The following is a 20,111-nucleotide window of genomic DNA, read 5'->3' as shown; positions in this document are numbered from 1 at the left end:
ATACAGAGATTATGTTTTATTTTGATATTAGAAAAATTTGATGAACGATATTTAAACAAAACGCCCTGCATATCAACTGATATGATGTTATATTCTGCAATCAGGTGATATTTAGTATATATACAATGAGGTTGTTGTTAAATAAGTTATGAAAGGATATAATTGTTTGATTATACAGTGAATAGGAAGGCATCATCTGACATAGTCCATATGGATATTTGAGCGCAAATAAGTGTTACCTACTGCTGCAACAAAAACAGCAAACTTCTCTACTGTAACAAATAAAAAAATCACACACCTCGAAATAAGTCAGACAGTTCATATACAACATCAATCGTTGTCTAATTATATCAAATCACATTTCGATAAAATACAAAGTGATATATAGTATCAAATTACATGGCATAATATCGTATGCTTTGGTATCAAATGAAATGGTATAATATTGCATTTTATCACATGATATGACATCACATGATACACAAATTATATAATTTCGTCAAAATAAGTTATATCAATGGGGTGGAATTTAAATCAAAAGCTTTTGTTTATGAAGTAGTGTGAGTACCTTAACTTTTTGGAGATGGTGTAAGACATTAGTAGCTAAAACTACTGATAAGAACAGATAATAATATAGTTCAAAATTAACAATGCAAAAAAATTTAGAAATGCTTCTGCTCATCTGACACGTCAATATGTATAGAACTCATTATGTGCCACTCAATCTCATAATGAATATCACTTGATGTGATGTCATGATCTGATGCGATACAAATATCATATAAAAAAATTATTTTAATTTTTGTTTTCCTTTCTTTATTTACTGCAGATGGCCCACATTTGGTTCAGCATTTTTCGAAGTAAAACAAACAACCGAACCGAATTACCCAGAAATGCTGCTAATTGCAATCAATAAACATGGCGTTAGCCTCATACATCCAGTCACTAAAGTAAGACATTGATTCAACATTGCTGCTGTGATTATTTTGTTATTTTTACTTTATTTCCTTACTTTCAGGACATTTTAATAACACATCCATTTACACGCATTTCCAATTGGTCCTCTGGCAATACATACTTCCATATGACAATTGGCAATTTGGTGCGCGGCTCAAAATTGTTATGTGAAACATCTTTGGGTTATAAAATGGATGATCTATTAACATCATACATATCGCTTATGTTAACTAACATGAACAAAAATCGCACTGTACGAGCAAATTAGTGTAATAAGAAAATTAATTAGTTTTTATTTAGTAAAAAGAGAATAGAAAGTTATTTGGAAAAGTTGCGAGAAGAGGTTTGCGAGACAGTTAACAAATTATTTCTTTATATGGTTTACACAAAGTGAGTCAGATTCAAGAGTCCGTTTCGATGTGTTAGTGAAAATATTTTAATATTAGTCACACAAACAAAACTCTGGCTGACTCGTGAAAATCAAAATGTGTTTGGACTTTAATGGCGAATGTACACTGCTGATTCGCGAATCAGACGCACCGTGTGTAGACCCTATTAGAAGATAGAAAATTTTAAAGAGTCACTAAATTTTTTTGACACTTCACATAAAATCGCATTAAAAGGTTTATGTTTGTATCAGCAATCTAAACAAATAGTCAACTTAAACTGCTTATTTCAATTTAACGCATTTGATGTTCCATTACTTAAATTTGGAAAAATCTCCTTCTCGTAAGATTAATGTTAGGTTTTTTGTTTTAATGTTTTTTTTAATAAAAAATAAATAAAAATTATTTATTATTCTATAATTTAAATAGGTACACAATAACTAGTTGTAGCATTATTTTATTTATAAATACATATTTTATAAACATAAATATAAAACACATGCAAATGTATGTATGTTTGTAAGTCATATTTGACTGGATATGTCTGAAGGTGTGGAAGCGCATTTAATTTAATCAAATATTTAAAAAAGTCAAAGTGCACTTAACAACAGGTGGCCGTTGTGTTAACATATTACATATGTATACATTTATTTATCACATGCTTTCGAAGAAAATATACCAGCATATCGTCATCTGTGTGGGAGATTAGTCTCTATCTGCAGGCTGTTTGAAATACGCACTACCTCAGCATAAGCTTGAAAACACTACTGATATATGATGCTTTTCAATCATGTTCTGACATAGCGCGTTTTCCAACCACACACCGAGATAGTTTGATCTTCCGCTCAGTCGTCGATACCTTATTATAAAATTCCTTTTATAATTCCCCTCTTATTTAAGCAATAACTATATATAATATACATTTATATATGTGTATACATACATATATGGCAAACGAAAATTGTACTGAACAAAAAAAACAAAATGTACTTATTGTGTAGATTTTTTAATATGAATAAATAAACGAAATTTTTTGAAATAGAAATTACATCCTTATTTATATTAACTAGAGTTAGTTTAAAATTAAAACGCTTTATGGCACTCTACATGACAGATAGCGTAACCGCAGCTGGTGAAAACGGTCTTTAGTCTATAAAACTTGCAGTATTCTGGATCACAGTTGCTAGGTTCGCAATTCAAAAGCCGTAGCGGTTAAGGGGCTCAGTTTATCGATAACTACTGTCGACTTCTGTATACCTCTTGAACGAAGCCAAATGTTAAAGCTTTTGTTTTTGTAATATATATGTACGCACTTGTAGATTAATCCAAAATTTGTTGTAAAGTTTTATCATTAACCCTTCATGGCAAAAATTGGAATTTATCGGTACACAAATTACCCAGCACATAGATTGCTCTATATCTCTTCAAACAAGCCAGATTTTCTCAATTCGCGTCTTACACACATATAGCTAACTACTTGTAGATTAATCCATAATTTGTTTCAAGGTTCTAACATTAACGTTTCAATTTCTACGTGGGATTTATCGGTTGATCGATCAATGCTAACTACACACAAATTTGTGTGTATATCTGTAGAACAAAGCCAAATTAGAACAGTTTCTTGTTGGCTTACATATAGCTGCCTAATGTAGATTTATACACCATTTGATTCAAGGTTCTATGGTTAAGGGTTAAGGCGCTAAGTGGATTAATCGGTTTTTCGATAACTACTGTTCCCTTGTGTATCTCTTGAGCCAAGCCAAATAATAAAGCTTTTGTTTTTGTAGATTATATGTGCCCGCTTGCAGATTAATCCACAATTTGATATAAAGTTCCATCATTAACCCTTCAGGGAATACCGGAAATTTATCGGTACACAAATGACCCAGCATCTAAATTGCTCTTTATCTCTTCAACCAAGCAAGATTTTCTCTGCATTAAATAGGAACCTATTTGTAGATTAAGGCACAATTTGCTTCTTGAGTTCCATTTGGCTTGGTTCAAGAGATATACACAAAAGAACAGTAGTTATCGCAAAACTGATTAAACCACATAGCGCCTCTACCATTGAAGTAAGAACATTGCATCAAGTCGTGTCCTAATCTACAAGTAGGTAGCTACATAACGCAACAAAAAAACATTTGACATTTTAATTGGTTCAAGAGATATACCCAATAATAGATTTAGTCGTCAGGGGTTGTCGATAAGCCAGATATGTCACGTAGCGCTTGAACCGTTAACGATATGACCTTGGTTCAAATTGAGGGTTAATCTAAAAGTAGTTAGCTATATGCATTGTAACGAATTTATGGAATTTCTGCTTATTTGGAACCTTCTGCTAACGTTCGAATCAATAAACTTTTGAATAAATAACTCCAATGTTCAATAATGCAAAATGGTCTTTATTAGACTAATTTCAAAATAACACTTCTACTTCTCAACAGATAGCGTGCTTAAACTAAACTGATTCCATGATTGCTCAGATTGCACTCTTTTATACTCTTCGATTTCCTCGTTCCATACTTCTAGGCGTTTCTATTTCTAGAATTTGCTATTTGTTTACCAGCTATTAAATTATAACTACAGATGTACGTATATAGCTTCTCATATGCGCGTGTATATGTGAGTGGTACTTCCATCGATGATTGCCTACTTTTGGGAGTATCTCAGATATGTATATGCATGTGGTTGTGCGTTGCTCTCCGCTGCTTGTATAGACATAATGATTGATTTGTTGATGTGCATACAAGTCACAGCTTAGTATTGGCTTAGAGATGATGGTATCCCTTAGTGTTGATAATATTCGTCTCAGTATGCAAAACAAGAGTTTAGAAAATCTTGCTTGCCTCAAGATATACTTGGCCAATTTAGGTGCTGGGTCGTTTGTGTACAGAAAATACCAATTTTTGCCTTCAAAGGTTAATGATGAAATTTTATATCAAATTGTGGATTAATCCCCAAGTAGGTAACTATATAATACCCAACAAAAGTTTAAAAAATCTTTCTTCATTCAAGATATATAGACAATTTGGGCTAGGTCATTTATGTACCAATAAATTCCCTTTTCGCCCTTAAGGGTTTATGATAGAAGTTTATGGTGAATTGTGGATTAATCTAGAAAATGATATCTATATATTGCAAAAACTAAAAACTTTACCATTTGCTTTAGTTCAAGAGATATACACAAAAAGACAGTAGTTGTCAAAAACCGATTAGCCCACTTAGCGCCTTAATCGTTAACGATAGAATCTTGAATGAAGTTGTGTATTAATCTACAAGTAAGTAGCTACATAATGCAACAAAAAAATATTTTAAATTTGGCTTGGTTCAAGAGTCGTCAATAGTTGTCGATAAACCGGATATCTCACGTAGCGCTTGAACCGTTAATGATAGGAACTTGTATCAAATTGTGGATTAATCTACAAATAAATACTTAACTAATGCAAAACAGAAATTAAGAAAATGTTGATTGCTTCATTTAGGCAATTTAGGTGCTGGGCCATTTGTGGGCCGATAAATTCTCAGTTCGTCCGGAAGGGTTACTGATAGAAGTTTATATCAAATTGTAGATTAATCTACAAGTATGTACCTATATATTTCGAAAACAAAAACATTGTCATTTGGTTTGGTTCAAGAGATACACACAAATTGACAGTAGTTATCGATGAACCGATTAACCCATGCAATTGAAGTTTTGCTTTGTTCAAGAGATCCAGACGAAAATCGGTAAGTAGTCAACACTGATCGATCAACCGACCAGTCGCATGTGTAAATTCAATCATTAATGATAGAACAATGGATCAAATTGTGAATTGACCTACAAGTAGGTTGCTATGTACTTCAAAACAAGATTTTAGAAAATCTTGTTTGGTGCAATAGATATAGGGAAATTCAGGTGCTAGTCATTTTATTCTACATTTTTTATTTAACTTCGTGAGCCAATTTTTTATCCGGGTTTTCTTACATTTCATCAAGGTTAAATATGGAAATTGATGGTTACACGTCAAAAAAATCAACAAGACCAGTATTCAAAGAAAGGGTTATTTGAGTGCAATTCCAAACGAAACCGGATACCTACATGCATGGGCCGACTTGTTGTTGTTGTTGTAGCAATGCTCGCCCCACCTAATAGCCGCGACCGATCACAAATTGTCATCAATATCCTCTAACGGGAGTCCAAGGAAACTTGCCGTTTCAACAGGGGTGGACCATAAGGAAAGGGGTGTTAGAGGCGTTGGTTCCACATTACAATTAAAGAGATGGTTGGTGTCATGTGGGGACACATTGCAAGCAGGGCATACATTTTGTATGTCGGGGTTGATTCTGGATAGGTAAGAGTTTAGCCTGTTACAGTATCCAGAACGAAGTTGAGCAAGAGTGACACGCGTTTCCCTGGGGAGTATGCGTTCCTCTTCTGCGAGTTCTGGATATTTTTCTTCAAGTACTGGATTCACCGGGCAATTCCCGACATAAAGGTCCGACGCCTGTCTATGGAGTTCACCAAGGACCTGCTTGTGTTTTTCCGCTTCATACGGCTGGGTTCTCAGGTGCCGTATTTCCTCAAAATGCTTACGGAGATGACTCCTTAGGCCCCTAGGCGGTGCTGGTTCGTCAATCAGATGTCTGTTGGGATGCCCAGGTTTCTGGGTATTCAACAGAAACTGTTTGGTCAGCATCTCATTTCTCTCCCTGATGGGGAGTATTCTCGCCTCATTATGCAGATGGTGTTCTGGGGACATAAGAAGACAGCCCGTGGCGATTCTGAGAGCAGTATTTTGGCAGGCCTGTAGTTTCTTCCAGTGGGTGGTTTTTAGGCTTGGCGACCATATGGGTGACGCGTAGCACGTAATCGGCTGGCTAATTGCTTTGTATGTGGTCAAGAGCGTTTCTTTATCTTTTCCCCAGGTACTGCCAGCAAGGGATTTGAGGATTTTATTACGGCTCTGAATTCTTGGAACAATTGCGGTTGCGTGCGCACCAAAATGTAGATCCTGATCAAACGTCACACCCAAGATTTTGGGGTGTAGGACAGTCGGTAGCGTAGTGCCATCGACGTGGATGTTCAATATGGTCGACATTTGGGGCGTCCATGTTGTAAATAAGGTCGCGGAAGATTTAGTCGGTGACAATGACAGGTTTCGCGAGGCGAAAAAACTGGAGAGATCAGGGAGATAGCCGTTTATTTTATTGCATAGCTCATCGATCTTTGGGCCTGGGCCTGTGGCCATTATTGTGCAGTCATCGGCGTAGGAAACGATTGTGACTCCTTCCGGTGGTGAAGGTAGCTTAGATATGTAGAAATTAAACAAAAGCGGGGATAGGACACCACCCTGTGGCACCCCTTGTTTAATTCTCCTTTGTTTTGATGTTTCGTTTCTGAATTGCACCGATGCCTGCCGACCACCCAGGTAATTTGCGGTCCACCTTTTAAGACATGGGGGAAGGGTAGACCCTTCCAGGTCTTCCAGTAACGAGCCATGGTTGACCGTATCAAAAGCTTTTGATAGGTCTAACGCTACGAGTACTGTTCTATGGTGGGGATATTGATTCAAACCGCAATTTATCTGGGTGCTAATGACATTTAGCGCGGAGGTAGTGCTATGGAGTTTTCTGAAGCCATGCTGATGAGGGGCTAGCTGCAAATGTGCTTGGAAATGAGGGAGCAAAATGGCTTCAAGCGTCTTTGCCACTGGCGATAGGAGAGATATCGGACGATATGACTCACCTACGTTAGCTAGTTTCCCAGGCTTTAGTAGCGGGACCACCTTGGCCATTTTCCATTTCTCGGGTATGACAAAGGTGGAAAGAGACAGGTTGAAGACATGCGCTAAATATTTGAAACCCTCTTTCCCTAGGTTTTTAAGCATCGGCATGGCTATGCCGTCTGGGCCCACTGCTTTGGATGGTTTAGCGCGACCAATGGCGTCCTCAACCTCTCTAGCGGTGATGGTAATTGGTGACGCGCTGAGTTTGTGTTTATGTGCACGTCTATTGGCTCTCCGTCTATCTTTGTCGACCGTAGGATGCATTATATATTGTCGGCAGAAAGCGCTCGCGCATTTTTTCGCATCCGACAGCACCTTATCGCCAAAGGCGATGGAAACTTTGTCTTTGTGCTTAGTCGGATTCGATAGGGACTTTACGGTGGACCAAAGTTTACCTACACCGGTAGAGAGGTTACAACCTCTTAGGTGCTCTTCCCATTTCGCCCGCTTGTGTTCGTCCAAAAGCGATCTGATGCGTTGGTTTATATCCCTTATTTGGGGGTCGCCTGGATCAAGCTGTCTTATAAGGTCGCGTTCCCTCGCTAAGATCGCGGCCTCCGCCGGGAAGTGGGCCGGATTTCGGGAATTCTCCCGGCGGGAATGAAATGTGCCGAGGCGGATTCAATGACCTTACGGAAGGCACGCTCCCCTTGGCGGGCATCAGTCGGGATAGGGAGGGCAGCAAAGCTGCTGTCTGTTGCAGATTTATATTCTTCCCACTTTCCTTTTTTGAAGTTTATGAAAGTGCATTTTTCGGTGACGATGAAGTCGGCGGTACGCTCGAACGAAATAAGTATGGGCAGGTGGTCGGATGCCAATGTTACCATCGGCTGCCAGTTGACGCAGTTTACGAGTTCTGCGCTCACGATTGAGATATCTGGCGAGCTATGACAGCTTCCTACCATACGTGTGGGGGCGTCTCCGTTAATTGTGCAGAACGTCGTTTCGTCTATTTGATCCGCCAACATCTCACCCCTACTGTCCGCCCGCAAGTTTGAATGCCATAGGTCGTGATGGGCATTGAAATCGCCTAAGATAATGCGATTGTTGCCAGTGAGTAAGGCCTCGATATTAGGGCGGTATCCACTGGGGCAACAGGTGACAGGAGGGATGTAGATGTTGATGATTTCTAGATTTGCATCGCCTGACCGGACAGATAGGCCTTGACGTTCTAAGACATTGTCACTGCGGTCGATGCCAGGATCAAATATATGATATTGCACAGAGTGGTGTATAATAAACGCGAGGCCGCCTCCATTTCCGCTCTCGCGGTCTTTCCTGTGGACATTATAACCAGAGCAGGTCTGCAATGCAGATCTTGCTGAGTTTAGTCTCTTGAATCGCAGCAATGCGGATGTTGTGCCGCTTCATGAAATCGACTATCTCCGACTCGTGCTAAGAAACACGAAACAATCAGGTTTTGATTGATCCGGTTTTTCGTTTCAGTGCACCACTAATCCATAGACAATTCTGCATGCGATTTTCATTGGGTGGCCACAACAAAGCATCGACCAATCACAGCAATTGCAATGGTTGTCTAGTCAGTCACATTCTTACAAATGTATACTGGTTTACGCAAGTGGGGCACAGCAATGGAGGTTGGAGTATGGCGCTTAGTACACAAACAGTAGCACATATGTACATAGGTACATACAATGTACGCCGTTGTAAATTATTACTATTTTTCGCGAAGGCGGGTGCTCATATGGCGGACGAGGCGATACATGTGTACACAGATGGTTCCAAATTAGTGGAAGGAGTAGGGTCTGCGGTATACTGTGCTGATCCGGAAAAAAACAGATCCTACAAGCTGCTAGATCACTGTAGTCTTTTCCAAGCGGAAGTATTAGCCGTAACCAAAGCAGTAGAAACTCTGGAAGATAATACCTTAGGCTGCAGCCGTGTTAACTTTTATATTGGCAGCCAAGCGGAAATTAAGGCAATAATCTCGCATAGGACAGCATCTAAAAGTGTGTTAGAGTGTAAACAGTCACTGGAAAGAATCGGGATAGGGGGAAGCACACATCTATATTGGGTCTCAGGGCATATAGGAATAGATGGGAATGAAAAAGCAGATGAAGTAGCTACAAATGGCGCATTTAGATTGAGCGAGATTAATAGAAGGCGAGAGATGCACATGATCGATCAAGCGGGAAAGACGTGGGTTCAAGCGCGGGGCGATTAAGATTGTGTGTAGGTCTTACAACCTTAGACTAACAAAGTTGCTTCTATTATTAAAAATAGAGACTGTAGACTCATGACGGGTATTCTGACTGGACACTGCTTTCTAGCGCCGTAGCTTAAGTCCTAGAAAGCTTCTAATATTTGCCAAGAGGACGGAGTTATTTTATAAGATAGGTCCTGGTTTTTGATACGGGTTTTCAGCTTGGTCGTTGAAAAAAAATTCTGGTAGCACTACGGACTCATTCAGTCTATGTGAGGTCCTCATAGACCGGCCAGTTCAACTTAGCCTAGCCTGTCGAAGGATTATCCATATTTCTGACATGTACTTGTCTATGCATAAAAATAAAAGTTAGACCACGTTTACACATTACTTAATATACAATAAACCGTCACCCCTGGGAACGAGATTGTTTTCTGTCAAATGTTTGCGTTCTCTTTTATTTTGTGTTTTCAGTTAGAGATTACACTCTAGAGGTGGAACTTTTTCTATGAAAAAAAAACATCCGCATCTCTAAAATTTGTTCATAATTACCGATTATCGAGGGATTATTAACGATTAGGAGTTAAGTACGAAAATGAAGATAATATCGTTATATTTAAACTAGGTCTTAGAAACTAGATTATTAGCTGTCAAATTTTCACGTATTCCTTTTATTTAGTGCTTCCAATTAGAAATGACACCATTGTCAGTGGAATAAAAAATTGCCATCTTTCAAATTTGTTCATTACTAGCAATTATCGAGTGAAAAATTTATATGGGAAATCTAGTTATTTACTTAGTAGTTAAGTACGGAAAAGAAGATTATCTTGTTTCATGTAAGCCAGGTCTAACACTACGTTTACACATGGCTTAGATATTCCATCCCTAGGAACTAGATTACTATCTGTCAAATTTTATCGTTTTTTTCGTGTTTCCAAGTACTAGTACAAGGTTCATACTAGCTCGACCATCTCGGAAACAATTTGACATGACCACATTAAACCAACGAAGTCATTCAAAATCATCCTTCCGTGAAGAACTCGGGGTTGCCAGAGCTTCGCGTTGTAATCAACATGGGGCCAATTCCATAACTGTGAAAAACTGAAAAATGCGCACTCATTGAAAACTCATTTGCACACACAATTTACACTTCAAATTTTCATACGATTCTGTAAAGTATTGTGCACATTGTTTTGCTGAATGAGCGCTGAAAGTAAAAGTTATATGTCAGTGAGGAAATGTTTATGAAACGCCATGAAAATAGAAAAGTTATTCTGCAACAGTGCGTATAAGTTTTGAATGTGACAATAGTGTACACTGACTGTCAAGAAAATTCACGAAGTTTTTATCAGTCACCCCTATTCTGCAATACAAGTCCGTTTCAGCTCTACGCTCCACTGATGACATGATACGAAACATTTATTCTCTCTCAACTCGTTTCCAGGAATGGGTCTTGAAGTTCATTCGATTGTAAACAAAAGTTCATTCGTTTCCAAGAATGGGTCTTGAAGTTAATTCGATTGTAAACAAAAGTTCATTCGTTTCCAAGAACATCAGATGGCTATAGAGTTGCCTAAACTACCCAAAAAAAAACTCCAAGAAATCCGTTCGGTTTCATTATTTTCAAAAAAATCAGCAAGTAAGGTGATAAAAACTTATTAAAATTTATAAAAAAGGCAAAGTTTTGTAGAAATATTTTGTGGTAGATAAGTGAAAAAATATGAAATAATATATTTCGATTGCGTTGCTTTGCTTTGTTGCGCTGGCACCGCCATAAGATAACAATGAACGGCTAGCCCCTTTTTCACTTTGATGCGACCAAAATGGTTATGTACATACATATGTATATCCACAATTTATAAGAAATTACGAAATTAGATCACTTGGTGAAGTATCTGCGTTGTCGTCCGCAAAAGGCTATTAATTAAACATGTTGCGTTAACCTATACGTATACCTACAATTTATCTGAGCTGTCAAAAATGGAATGTTGCAACGCTCCACAAAAACATGGCCTTTATGCATCCATTTACATCAATGCGAAGACTAAGAAGCTGACTTTTATATCAATCGAAAGTTGCAACCAAAACCCGTTTCGTGTGCAGCCCTTCGATGAAAGGTATTGTCACTGATAAATTTTCCACAGGTGAAAAAGAGTTATTTTTTTCTTCGGATTTGTAATTCTGACAAAAATTCGAGTTTTTTGGTATCCCATATGACAATCTTGAGTAAATTTTCGGTGAAAATCATAAATTAAACCTTTACCATGTAAAATACCCCAAAGTTTTTCTGAAATGCCCAAATTTGATTTTGAGCATGATGGCATCTATGGCCAATGTTATAAAAAATGCACATTTTCACGCGCTCTCAGAGAGCGAGAAGTTTCATATCATGTCATCATTGCTACGCTCCGCTTGAACTGAAAGTAGGTATCCTTAGTTCCGCTTGAGTTGAAAGAAAAAGAGGAAGAATGAAGGAATTTACGAAATCAGCTGTTTGGGAGAAATAGATGAAATTAGAACACAACAAAATAATGAAATATTTGTGAAAAATTTATAAATTAGTGAATATTTCGATATTTAACATTTATTTAATATATGTAAACAAATTATGGAAACATTAGCCGTTGCATTTTAATTGAAGAGGACAATGCGTCCCACAATGTAGACGTGAGAGTGGAAAGACGGAGATTGAGGGACATCAGTGATCCATTTAGGATGAGCGATGAATTGTAAGTTGGTGCTGAAAGTGCTAAACCTTCATACATGTTAAATATTTTTAGATTCAAGAAAAACTTTAGGTTAAATAAAGACGCAATTTAAATATGTCTTGGACATATTTGATGCAAAAGTTCCGGGAAATACTTTGACTTCCTTAACAGCAATTAACCGCGTAATGGCTGCTTTGAGGCTTTTTGCTGAAGACAGCTACAAGCATGGTGTTGGTACAGATTACAATAAGGCGATGGGTCAGCCAACCGTTTCCAAGTCATTATCCTATTTTCTGGATGTAATGGAGCGACGGCTTTGTCCAGAGTGCAAAACCATAAAAAAAATAAAAAGTTTGTTTTAAAATAATTTTTATAAACATTAATGTATATTTTACTTACATATTTTTCAAAAAATGCGCTTCAAAGCCCGCGAAAATAAAAATCAAAACAATCTCCGTCAACTAATTTGCAACTGAGAAAAACGGAACTCGGCTCGAAGTGTAGGATACGTCAAATCGAGACTTTCGAAGTTGGACTGAATGAAAACGGAACGCAGGATAGCAAAGTTACCAAACTTAGAAAATTTCAGTTCAGTTCGAAGTGCAGAATAGGGCTGAGTGAGTTTTCTTGTTCACAATTTTGCTTTACAGAATCAGAATTTCAAAGTTTACACAATTTCTTGTGTACACTTTAAAACATACAGATAGTGAATTGGCCCCTAGTATTCGGCACGGATAGGTGAGATTGACAATTGGGTTGCGTTACCCACCCCCTTGAATACCAAAAAAACTCAAAAAATACAAGTGTATTTAGTCCATAGCTGTTAAGTAATGATTAGATAATGCTAATGATTGCTAATTAACCTTCATTTGCGAAATTCTCTAATTCATTAAATAATTAGAATTAGTTCAACTAATTCCCATTAGCTAATTGAAATTTTTATTCTAATGGAAAATCTAATTGCAATTAGTTGCCATTAGCAATTAGAAATCTAATTGACTTCTGCTAATGCAATTAAATATTCAATTAGCTCGAATTAGAATCAATTATTTTGATAAAAATAAATTTTTTTCAAAGAATTATTAAAGTGAACGAATAATGATGTAAATAAATATAAATAATTGATTCTATTTCGAGCTAATTGAACATGTAATTGCATTAGCTGAAGTCAATTAGATTTCTAATTGTAAAGGTAATCCAATTTTTTTTGCTAATGGCAACTAATTGCAAATAGATTTACCATTAGAATAAAAATTTCATTTATCTAATGGGAATTAGTTGAACTATTTCTAATTGTTTAATGAATTAGAGAATATAAACCAATTGCATCAATTGCTAATTCCAATTGGAATTTAACATGTATGATTTAGTCGCATTAAAATGTTTAATTGATATACACACTTATCGATTTGGAATTACCCGACCAAAATATGCCAGTTGCCTAGGGTTACATAAAATAAACAAATTTTGTAAAATTTCCAGAAAAAATCGCAAAATATTGTAAAGCTTATGTAAAGCAATAAAAAAGTGAAGAAATAATTTAAGAAATTAAATATTTTTTGGCGTACACAAATTATTTGTTTTTGCAAAATTACAAGTGATATTCAAACTTTACATCAATAAACAATGGATGTTGCTAGTAAATGAAGCTAAACAAAAATTAATTGTTTTTTGGACTTCAATTAACTAATTACTTTGCTCCTCCCAGTTCCGATTAACAATGAGCTGGAGCAGCGCATTTCCGATGCTTTCTGCATATTCGATCATCATGGCGATAAGCGTATCGATATACGTGAAGTTGGTACCGTCTTGCGCTTTCTCGGCTGCGTACCAACAGAGCAAGAGATCAATGAGGTTATAGCGGTAACTGAAATGGAGGAATCAGCGGGTGAAGTGCATCTATCGAAATTTATGCCGCATGTAGCACAGCTTATCGCGGAAAGAAAGTGAGCATGGCAGGAGTGAAGTAAATTTTTTATTTTATTAAACGTTCTTTCCTACCTACCCAGAATGGAACCACCTTCCCCGGAGAAAATTTTAGCCGCTTTTCACGTATTAGATCCGGAACGCAAAAATTATATAACAAAAGAGTATATGAGCAAAGTAATGATGGAAGAGGGTGAGCCTTTTACACAGGAAGAGCTTGATGAGATGCTTGCTGTAGCCATAGATCCCATTACCGGCAATATACCATACGAATTCTATATTAATCAGTTAATGGTAAGTGATGAACTTTCTTTGGTTATTGTTGTTGCACAATCTTCTTGCACTCAATTGCACCTTATTTGTATGTATGTATGTATGTATGATCTTGCACCAATTGCACTTTATTAAGTACGCGCCGAAAGACTCAATTTACAATGTTGCCGAAGCTTGTTATAAATTGAAATATAAAGACGTTAAACGTGGTTCCAAATGGGCTGGAAGTCAATGAGTAAATATTCTTAAGAATTTCATTTCATTAGTGGCCGTTTTCTCAACTTGATTTAATATTAAAACCCCAGGAAGTATTTTGACATTGGTTTGGGCTGATTGAGCTACACATAAGATACTTAATCCCCGAGACAGCAGTTATTTTAGATATGAGTAGCACAAAGTAGATTTAGGCTCAGGTATCCCGTATTCATTGTAATTGTAACAGAAGAACCAGCAGAACCCTGCCAGATGATTTGGGCAAAGTATTGGCTGATCAATTTACTTCGGAGTTCAAAGCGGTTGATAAACGCAATTCACAGCTTCCACAGTGCAATTGTCAAACTCACCTACACGAGGCACTGACTATTTACCGACCCACCGGTTAAATTGGTTCCGCAATCTATCGATTATTTCCGGCAACGGCTTACTGTGCATCGATCCACCATGATTATTTTGAACCTCGTCCGTCAGCGTACTACTGCCACGCGTCATGTTTACGCCAATTATCCACTTGACTTTTCAGCATCCACCCACTCATTCTCCATCATTTACCTTCCAACATCCAAAATTCGTCATCAAGCATCCACCGATCCACCGTTGGCAAGTTCCAACTGTACATAACCACTCATCGTTTTACCAGTCACCGGTCAACCATTCACCACTAACCACATTCCCGTCAACGGTTCATCATTCATCACCCACCATCCGAATGTTCACCGGTCGTTTAGGACACCATGCAATTGCTCACCGATTCATAACTAGCCCATTACGCTGGCTAGTTTAAACATAATCTATTCCTTCAAACATTCTCTGTTTCCCTATTCTAACGCCAGCTTTGGCACCGACTTTACCCTTACCAACACGTTGTTCCTCTTATTTGAACCCAGATCTCCGCCACGAAACCCACCTAACACACTTATGTGTGCTCTGCGTTTGGAGAGTCAATGCGCACTGCGACTCACCCTCACACTGACTTGTATCCTGTGGCTCCCACTTGACCTCTTTGACAATTCATTCAATTCTGAAGCACCTAGTAAACATTGGGAAGTTTACAAAATAAGCCAGGCGCGATTGCAATACCCATGTCAAGAAGAGTCGTTCACAACTCTGCCATAATAATGCCAAACTGTGACTGCAGGTAACAATGAGTGTCCTACATGGAGTCTTTCTCACTCATCTCTGCTGATGTTTGAAATATTACACCAGGAAAAGATAGTCTTTGAACTTTACATGACAGTTCTTTTAAGTGTTCTTGGGTATTCTGTACGATCTTTCGGAAGATATCTTTAAATTCCACTTTAAGTGTAGAGATAAAAGCCACAGCAAGTTGAATCAGCATATTCCTCTCGTGAGGAGAATCCTTGTTTTTTTTTTATTTTTTTTTATTTATTACCCTGCATCCAAGAGGACTAGATAGAGTTCGTTGTCAGCATGTTAGCCCTTTACCGAATATAAATCGGATACGCTCCAGTACTCGACATTCTGGAACTTGGCCGTCTGTCACAGAGAGGTTGAAGTTATCGCAGGGCTTAGGAGAAGTACATAAATCTTTCAGTGACGAGCTTTTTATTGGTTGAGAAAACGGCTTCAAATAAGCTTACTTCAAACATCTATAAAATCGATGTATTTTTAAACACTCCATATGTAATTTCAGGTTTACCTGTGAAGCAATGAGAGCGGCTCAATCATCAACCCAAATCACAACCACGTAAATGTAGTATGTGTCAGTGAGTATTTTACTACATTATATTTCAGTGGTTATCCAGAATAAAAATCTGTAAAAATGCAAAACTCGGAAGTATTTTATTTCTTCTCTTTATGAATTGAGTAAGTATAATCAAATGGGATAAAAAACAACTTAACTCTTTTTAACGTTGCACTTGGAAATAGTGAGGGCGATTCCTTTGCGTCCATGTATTTTCGGGATAGCTTACGTACATCGTCTGACGTTCGGTTAGAGTAAGTAGATTGATAATTGCAGTAGCATAGATAGGGGGGAGGGGGGGGGGAACTAGGCGATAGATCCCCCGCATCGGAGTCGATAATGTATATATGTATGTATATGTATATTCAGGTTTAGTCTAATTACGTCATTGCACATTCTCTATCCCTCCCCATGCCCCAAGGCTATCTACGCTACTGGCTAATTGCTATAACTTTGTTCAACATATTTGGCTTGCCTCGGGTTTTGCTACAAAGTCTCGCTACTACAACGTAATAATCTTAAACCAACAGGGTTTGAGTTCAGACCACTTTCTTCAATCCTGCGGTCAGCCCTTCCGCCCCGCCTGGAAGTTGCTCGGTTTTCGGCGATCTATTTTTGGGGAGTCCTCGAACCTTTCTTGAATTTGTCAGGCAGAGGGCGTCAAATCATAATTATATGGGCATGTTTAAATAGTCAAAATGCGCGCAAAGTGGGAAGAAACTCAACTACACTTACACCACCAATTCAACAGCGTCTGGCCCGGAGCGTAGCTTGCGGCCACCAGGGGTTCAACGGAATATAGGCGGGTACGATATTGACTTGCCAGTCATTTCAAACCTACTCAGATGGTAGAATACTGCACTAACAAGCTCACGAGTCCATTCTAATTAAGCAGCATTGTCCTATGAATGCAGTTAATCAACTTTTAGCCGATTTATTCACATTCCCGTCATACAACCCATGGACACAGCACAGGCACGTTGGGTATTATATAGTTGTTCTCTCTCTCCTAAGATCAGCCATTATCAGTTAAAGCAAGAGCACTTCTTGTAAGATGTGACAACTCGTTACGTATGGTCTGCCTAAGGCTGTTGGCGGCCCTGATCCTGAGACTGGTACCACTTAAAATACACAGATTTTAACCGACACAATTGCTATGCGGTAATTTTGTCTGAATTAGGGTGATTATCAAGCGCAAAAAAGCCCTTTCCTATTAAGGAAAAGTACCGCAGGAGCATCGTTAAATTTACAGTTCCAGAAATCATTAATCTTGATCGTCAGCCTATAAAATTAGGCCTATGAGAGTTTTTTCATATTTCTGCACCTCCTGGTTCAATACAGTGACCAACCTTTTGTTGAATCAGGCTACCAATAATATTTTTTTGGATACTTTCTTCAAGTATCACGATTTGATAAGTGGTTGGCTTTTTAGGTGGCGACCAGCGGCGCCAAAGAGCTAAGTTTGCATTACGGAATACCTCGTTGTATTGGGTTGGGTATTTCACCATCGTCTCCAATTTTAATAGGAAAATACGCTAAAAATAAAACTTCTAATTTCAGTATCGTAGGACCAGCTCAATGTTATGCGCCATAAATTCTAAAAATGAAACTGTTGATCATGGTGTCGGCCCCATGTTGGGCGCCATAAGTTCCAAAAATAAAGACATCATGACGTCCTTAATAAAGGGTATTTGACTACGAAAATATTATTATCAAAATTCTTTGAAGGCGGATTACTTATCGAACCTAGTTCTATAAGGTGAAGCAAATAATTTAACTTCTAAATATTAAAAAATTTTTGCTTAGGTTCAACTTTTTAATCTAGTTCACCAGCTTGGCTGTGGTTATATTCATAAAACCATAACACAAGTACAACAAAGCTGAAAAAATTATAACCTAAACAACTTAAGATATTCTAATTAGAATTCTCACGCTCTCAAAAGACACCCTGCAAACTAATAAGAAATTTTTTATACAAAAATCAAAGAAGATAACAAAAAAAGATTGCCACTTTATTGCATATAATTAAATGTATGACCAACCGCTGATGGTTGGTGGTGGTGCAGATTTTGGTGGCATGCAATGGTTTGAGCCTTCAAAACTTATTTAGTAAATAATCAGATGCAAAAGAAATTTTTCAAGACGAAAGTCCAAGGCAACGCTGCTTAAGCTTATTAAGATGAAGTTTAAAAACCTTAAGACAAATAGTGGCAACCACCTATTTTATGGCTATAGCTGTTGGTGCTTTCGTGCTTCTAGTTGCTTTGTTGCTATTTGTGATTTTATGCACTCAAAAACTATTTCCCATGAAGCAGTTCAACAAAATGATGAGGACGTCAACAGAGGTAAGAACATACAGTAACTCGCGGTAGAAATGAGACAATCGCTTATTTCTTCAATATTTTTTTTAGGAAGTGGCTATTGATCCGGAAGAGAAGTGTAAAGTCCAGAATGAAATATACAGTTGTGCGTGGGAAGAAATGGGACAGTTGACAGAAAAAAATAATTTTTATATTTTCGAAAATTATTCACAAATAACAGTCTTAAAGTTGGACTTAAGTTTGGTAAGAAATTTTTAGTTTTTTCCAAAGACAATAAAATCTATTTTTTGGTACATTTTTCTGAAAATTATTATATCAACTTCCTAACATTTTTTTATAAAAAAGGTATTGGTTCGAAAAAAATTTAAACAAAAATTATAAAAAACTATATTTGTTATACTAAAGTTCCTGAGAGAATATAAACAACAATTTCATGAAAAAAAAATTTATGCTATTTTTAACTAAAAAAATTAACTTAATTTGTAAAAAAAAAGGAGTTTTAGTAAATTTCATAAAAGTTATGAAATCGATGCCAATTTTCTTAGAATTCGAAAAATAAAACCAATAAGCTTTGATCCCAAAGGTGTTTCATGTAAAATTCCCAAGCAAAATATTTATAAGCAAAAAGAAGATAACAAAATACCAAAAATTTGATACTTTAAAAAATAATTAAAAATCAGTTAAACATCTGCCCTAAATTTGGCCTATCTGCATACATTTTAATAAGCTTTTTCCGTCTAACTCTACCCTTGCCCTCTACTCTTTTTCCTAATCTTTGTATTCACTCCTCCCTCAGCAGGGCATTTTTAAACGGTTTTATTTTATTTTAGTTGACAGGCTGCACGGCCGTTGTGAACGAATCTTGTAATTGAAATTTAAGTAACTTCCCGATAAGCTACAAGCTTGAAACTTGGAATATAGTTCAGAACCCGAAGACAAAGCAATAATAAGAAAAAAAATCGTCGCTAGGTGGCGCAAGGATCGAGATATTCGCAAAATTCGCATTTGTGGTCCGATTTGGCTCATATTTGGAACACTTAATACATGCAAGAATAGAAATCGACCTGTGAAAAAAAATCGCCGCTAGGTGGCGCATGGATCAAGATATTCGCAAAATTCGCATTTGTGGTCCGATTTGGCTCATATTTGGAACACATAATACATGCAAGAATAGAAATCGACCTGTGAAAAAAAATCACCGCTAGGTGGCGCATGGATCGAGATATTCGCAAAATTCGCATTTGTGGTCCGATTTGGCTCATATTTGGAACACATAATAGAAATCGACCTGTGAAAAAAAATCGCCGCTAGGTGGCGCATGGATTGAGATATTCACACAAATCGTATTTGTGGTCCGATTTGGCTCATATTTGGAACACATAATACATGCAAGAATAAAAAGCGACTTATGAAAAAAATCGCCGCTAGGTGGCGCAAGGAATGAGATATTCACAAAAATCGTATTTGTGGTCCGATGTGATTTGGTCCATATTTGGAACACATAATACATACATGAATAGAAAGCGACCTATGATGTCCGATTTGGCTCATATTTGGAACAAATATTACATACAGTCCGGTAGAAGTGACATCAGAATATTTTGGAGTTGGAGGAGGGACAAGCATACGTGGGGCAGAGTCGAGTAAAGTCTTTGGAAGGATTATGTATTGAGGACATATATTTTAACAA

General features: G+C 37.3%; 2 protein-coding genes across 9 annotated transcripts in view; both read left to right on the top strand.

The window, feature by feature from the left end:
• ck (myosin-VIIa ck) overlaps nucleotides 1-2,388 on the top strand; it is a 92,426-nt gene extending 90,038 nt beyond the window's left edge. For all 6 annotated transcript variants that reach the window (XM_067764962.1, XM_067764963.1, XM_067764965.1 and 3 more), the window contains 2 exons: nucleotides 830-950; nucleotides 1,019-2,388. In XM_067764962.1, coding sequence (XP_067621063.1) covers nucleotides 830-950; nucleotides 1,019-1,225 — 328 coding nt within the window. In that variant the 3' untranslated portion in view covers nucleotides 1,226-2,388. The remainder of the gene's footprint in view (nucleotides 1-829; nucleotides 951-1,018) is intronic.
• A 9,576-nt stretch (nucleotides 2,389-11,964) lies between these two features.
• Nucleotides 11,965-17,787, top strand: LOC137242053 (dynein regulatory complex protein 8-like). Of its 3 annotated transcripts, none has more exons than XR_010950068.1 (6): nucleotides 11,965-12,001; nucleotides 13,689-13,926; nucleotides 13,990-14,200; nucleotides 14,316-14,414; nucleotides 16,050-16,222; nucleotides 17,661-17,787. XR_010950068.1 is itself a non-coding variant. In XM_067769419.1 (4 exons), exons 1-4 carry the CDS (start codon nucleotides 13,607-13,609, stop codon nucleotides 16,059-16,061), a joined length of 474 nt encoding a protein of 157 aa, XP_067625520.1. In that variant the 5' UTR covers nucleotides 13,458-13,606; the 3' UTR covers nucleotides 16,062-16,127. The 3 variants fall into 3 exon arrangements, 1 of the variants encoding a protein (XP_067625520.1); XR_010950067.1 differs by lacking the exon at nucleotides 11,965-12,001 and adding an exon at nucleotides 13,458-13,619; XM_067769419.1 differs by lacking the exons at nucleotides 11,965-12,001; nucleotides 14,316-14,414; nucleotides 17,661-17,787 and adding an exon at nucleotides 13,458-13,619 and having other exon boundaries at nucleotides 16,050-16,127.
• Nucleotides 17,788-20,111: the final 2,324 nt, after the last annotated feature.

This window comes from Eurosta solidaginis, chromosome 2, assembly GCF_040869045.1.
Source record: "Eurosta solidaginis isolate ZX-2024a chromosome 2, ASM4086904v1, whole genome shotgun sequence".
NCBI lineage: Eukaryota > Metazoa > Arthropoda > Insecta > Diptera > Tephritidae > Eurosta > Eurosta solidaginis.
Note: the sequence above shows the minus strand (reverse complement) of the source record. Positions and strands in the feature narration are given on the sequence as shown.

Excerpts from the sequence above, each read along its gene's own strand:
- LOC137242053 (XM_067769419.1), top strand. Across the intron at positions 13,927-13,989 it reads CAGCTTATCGCGGAAAGAAA|AATGGAACCACCTTCCCCGG; the intron begins GTGAGCATGGCA and ends CTACCTACCCAG.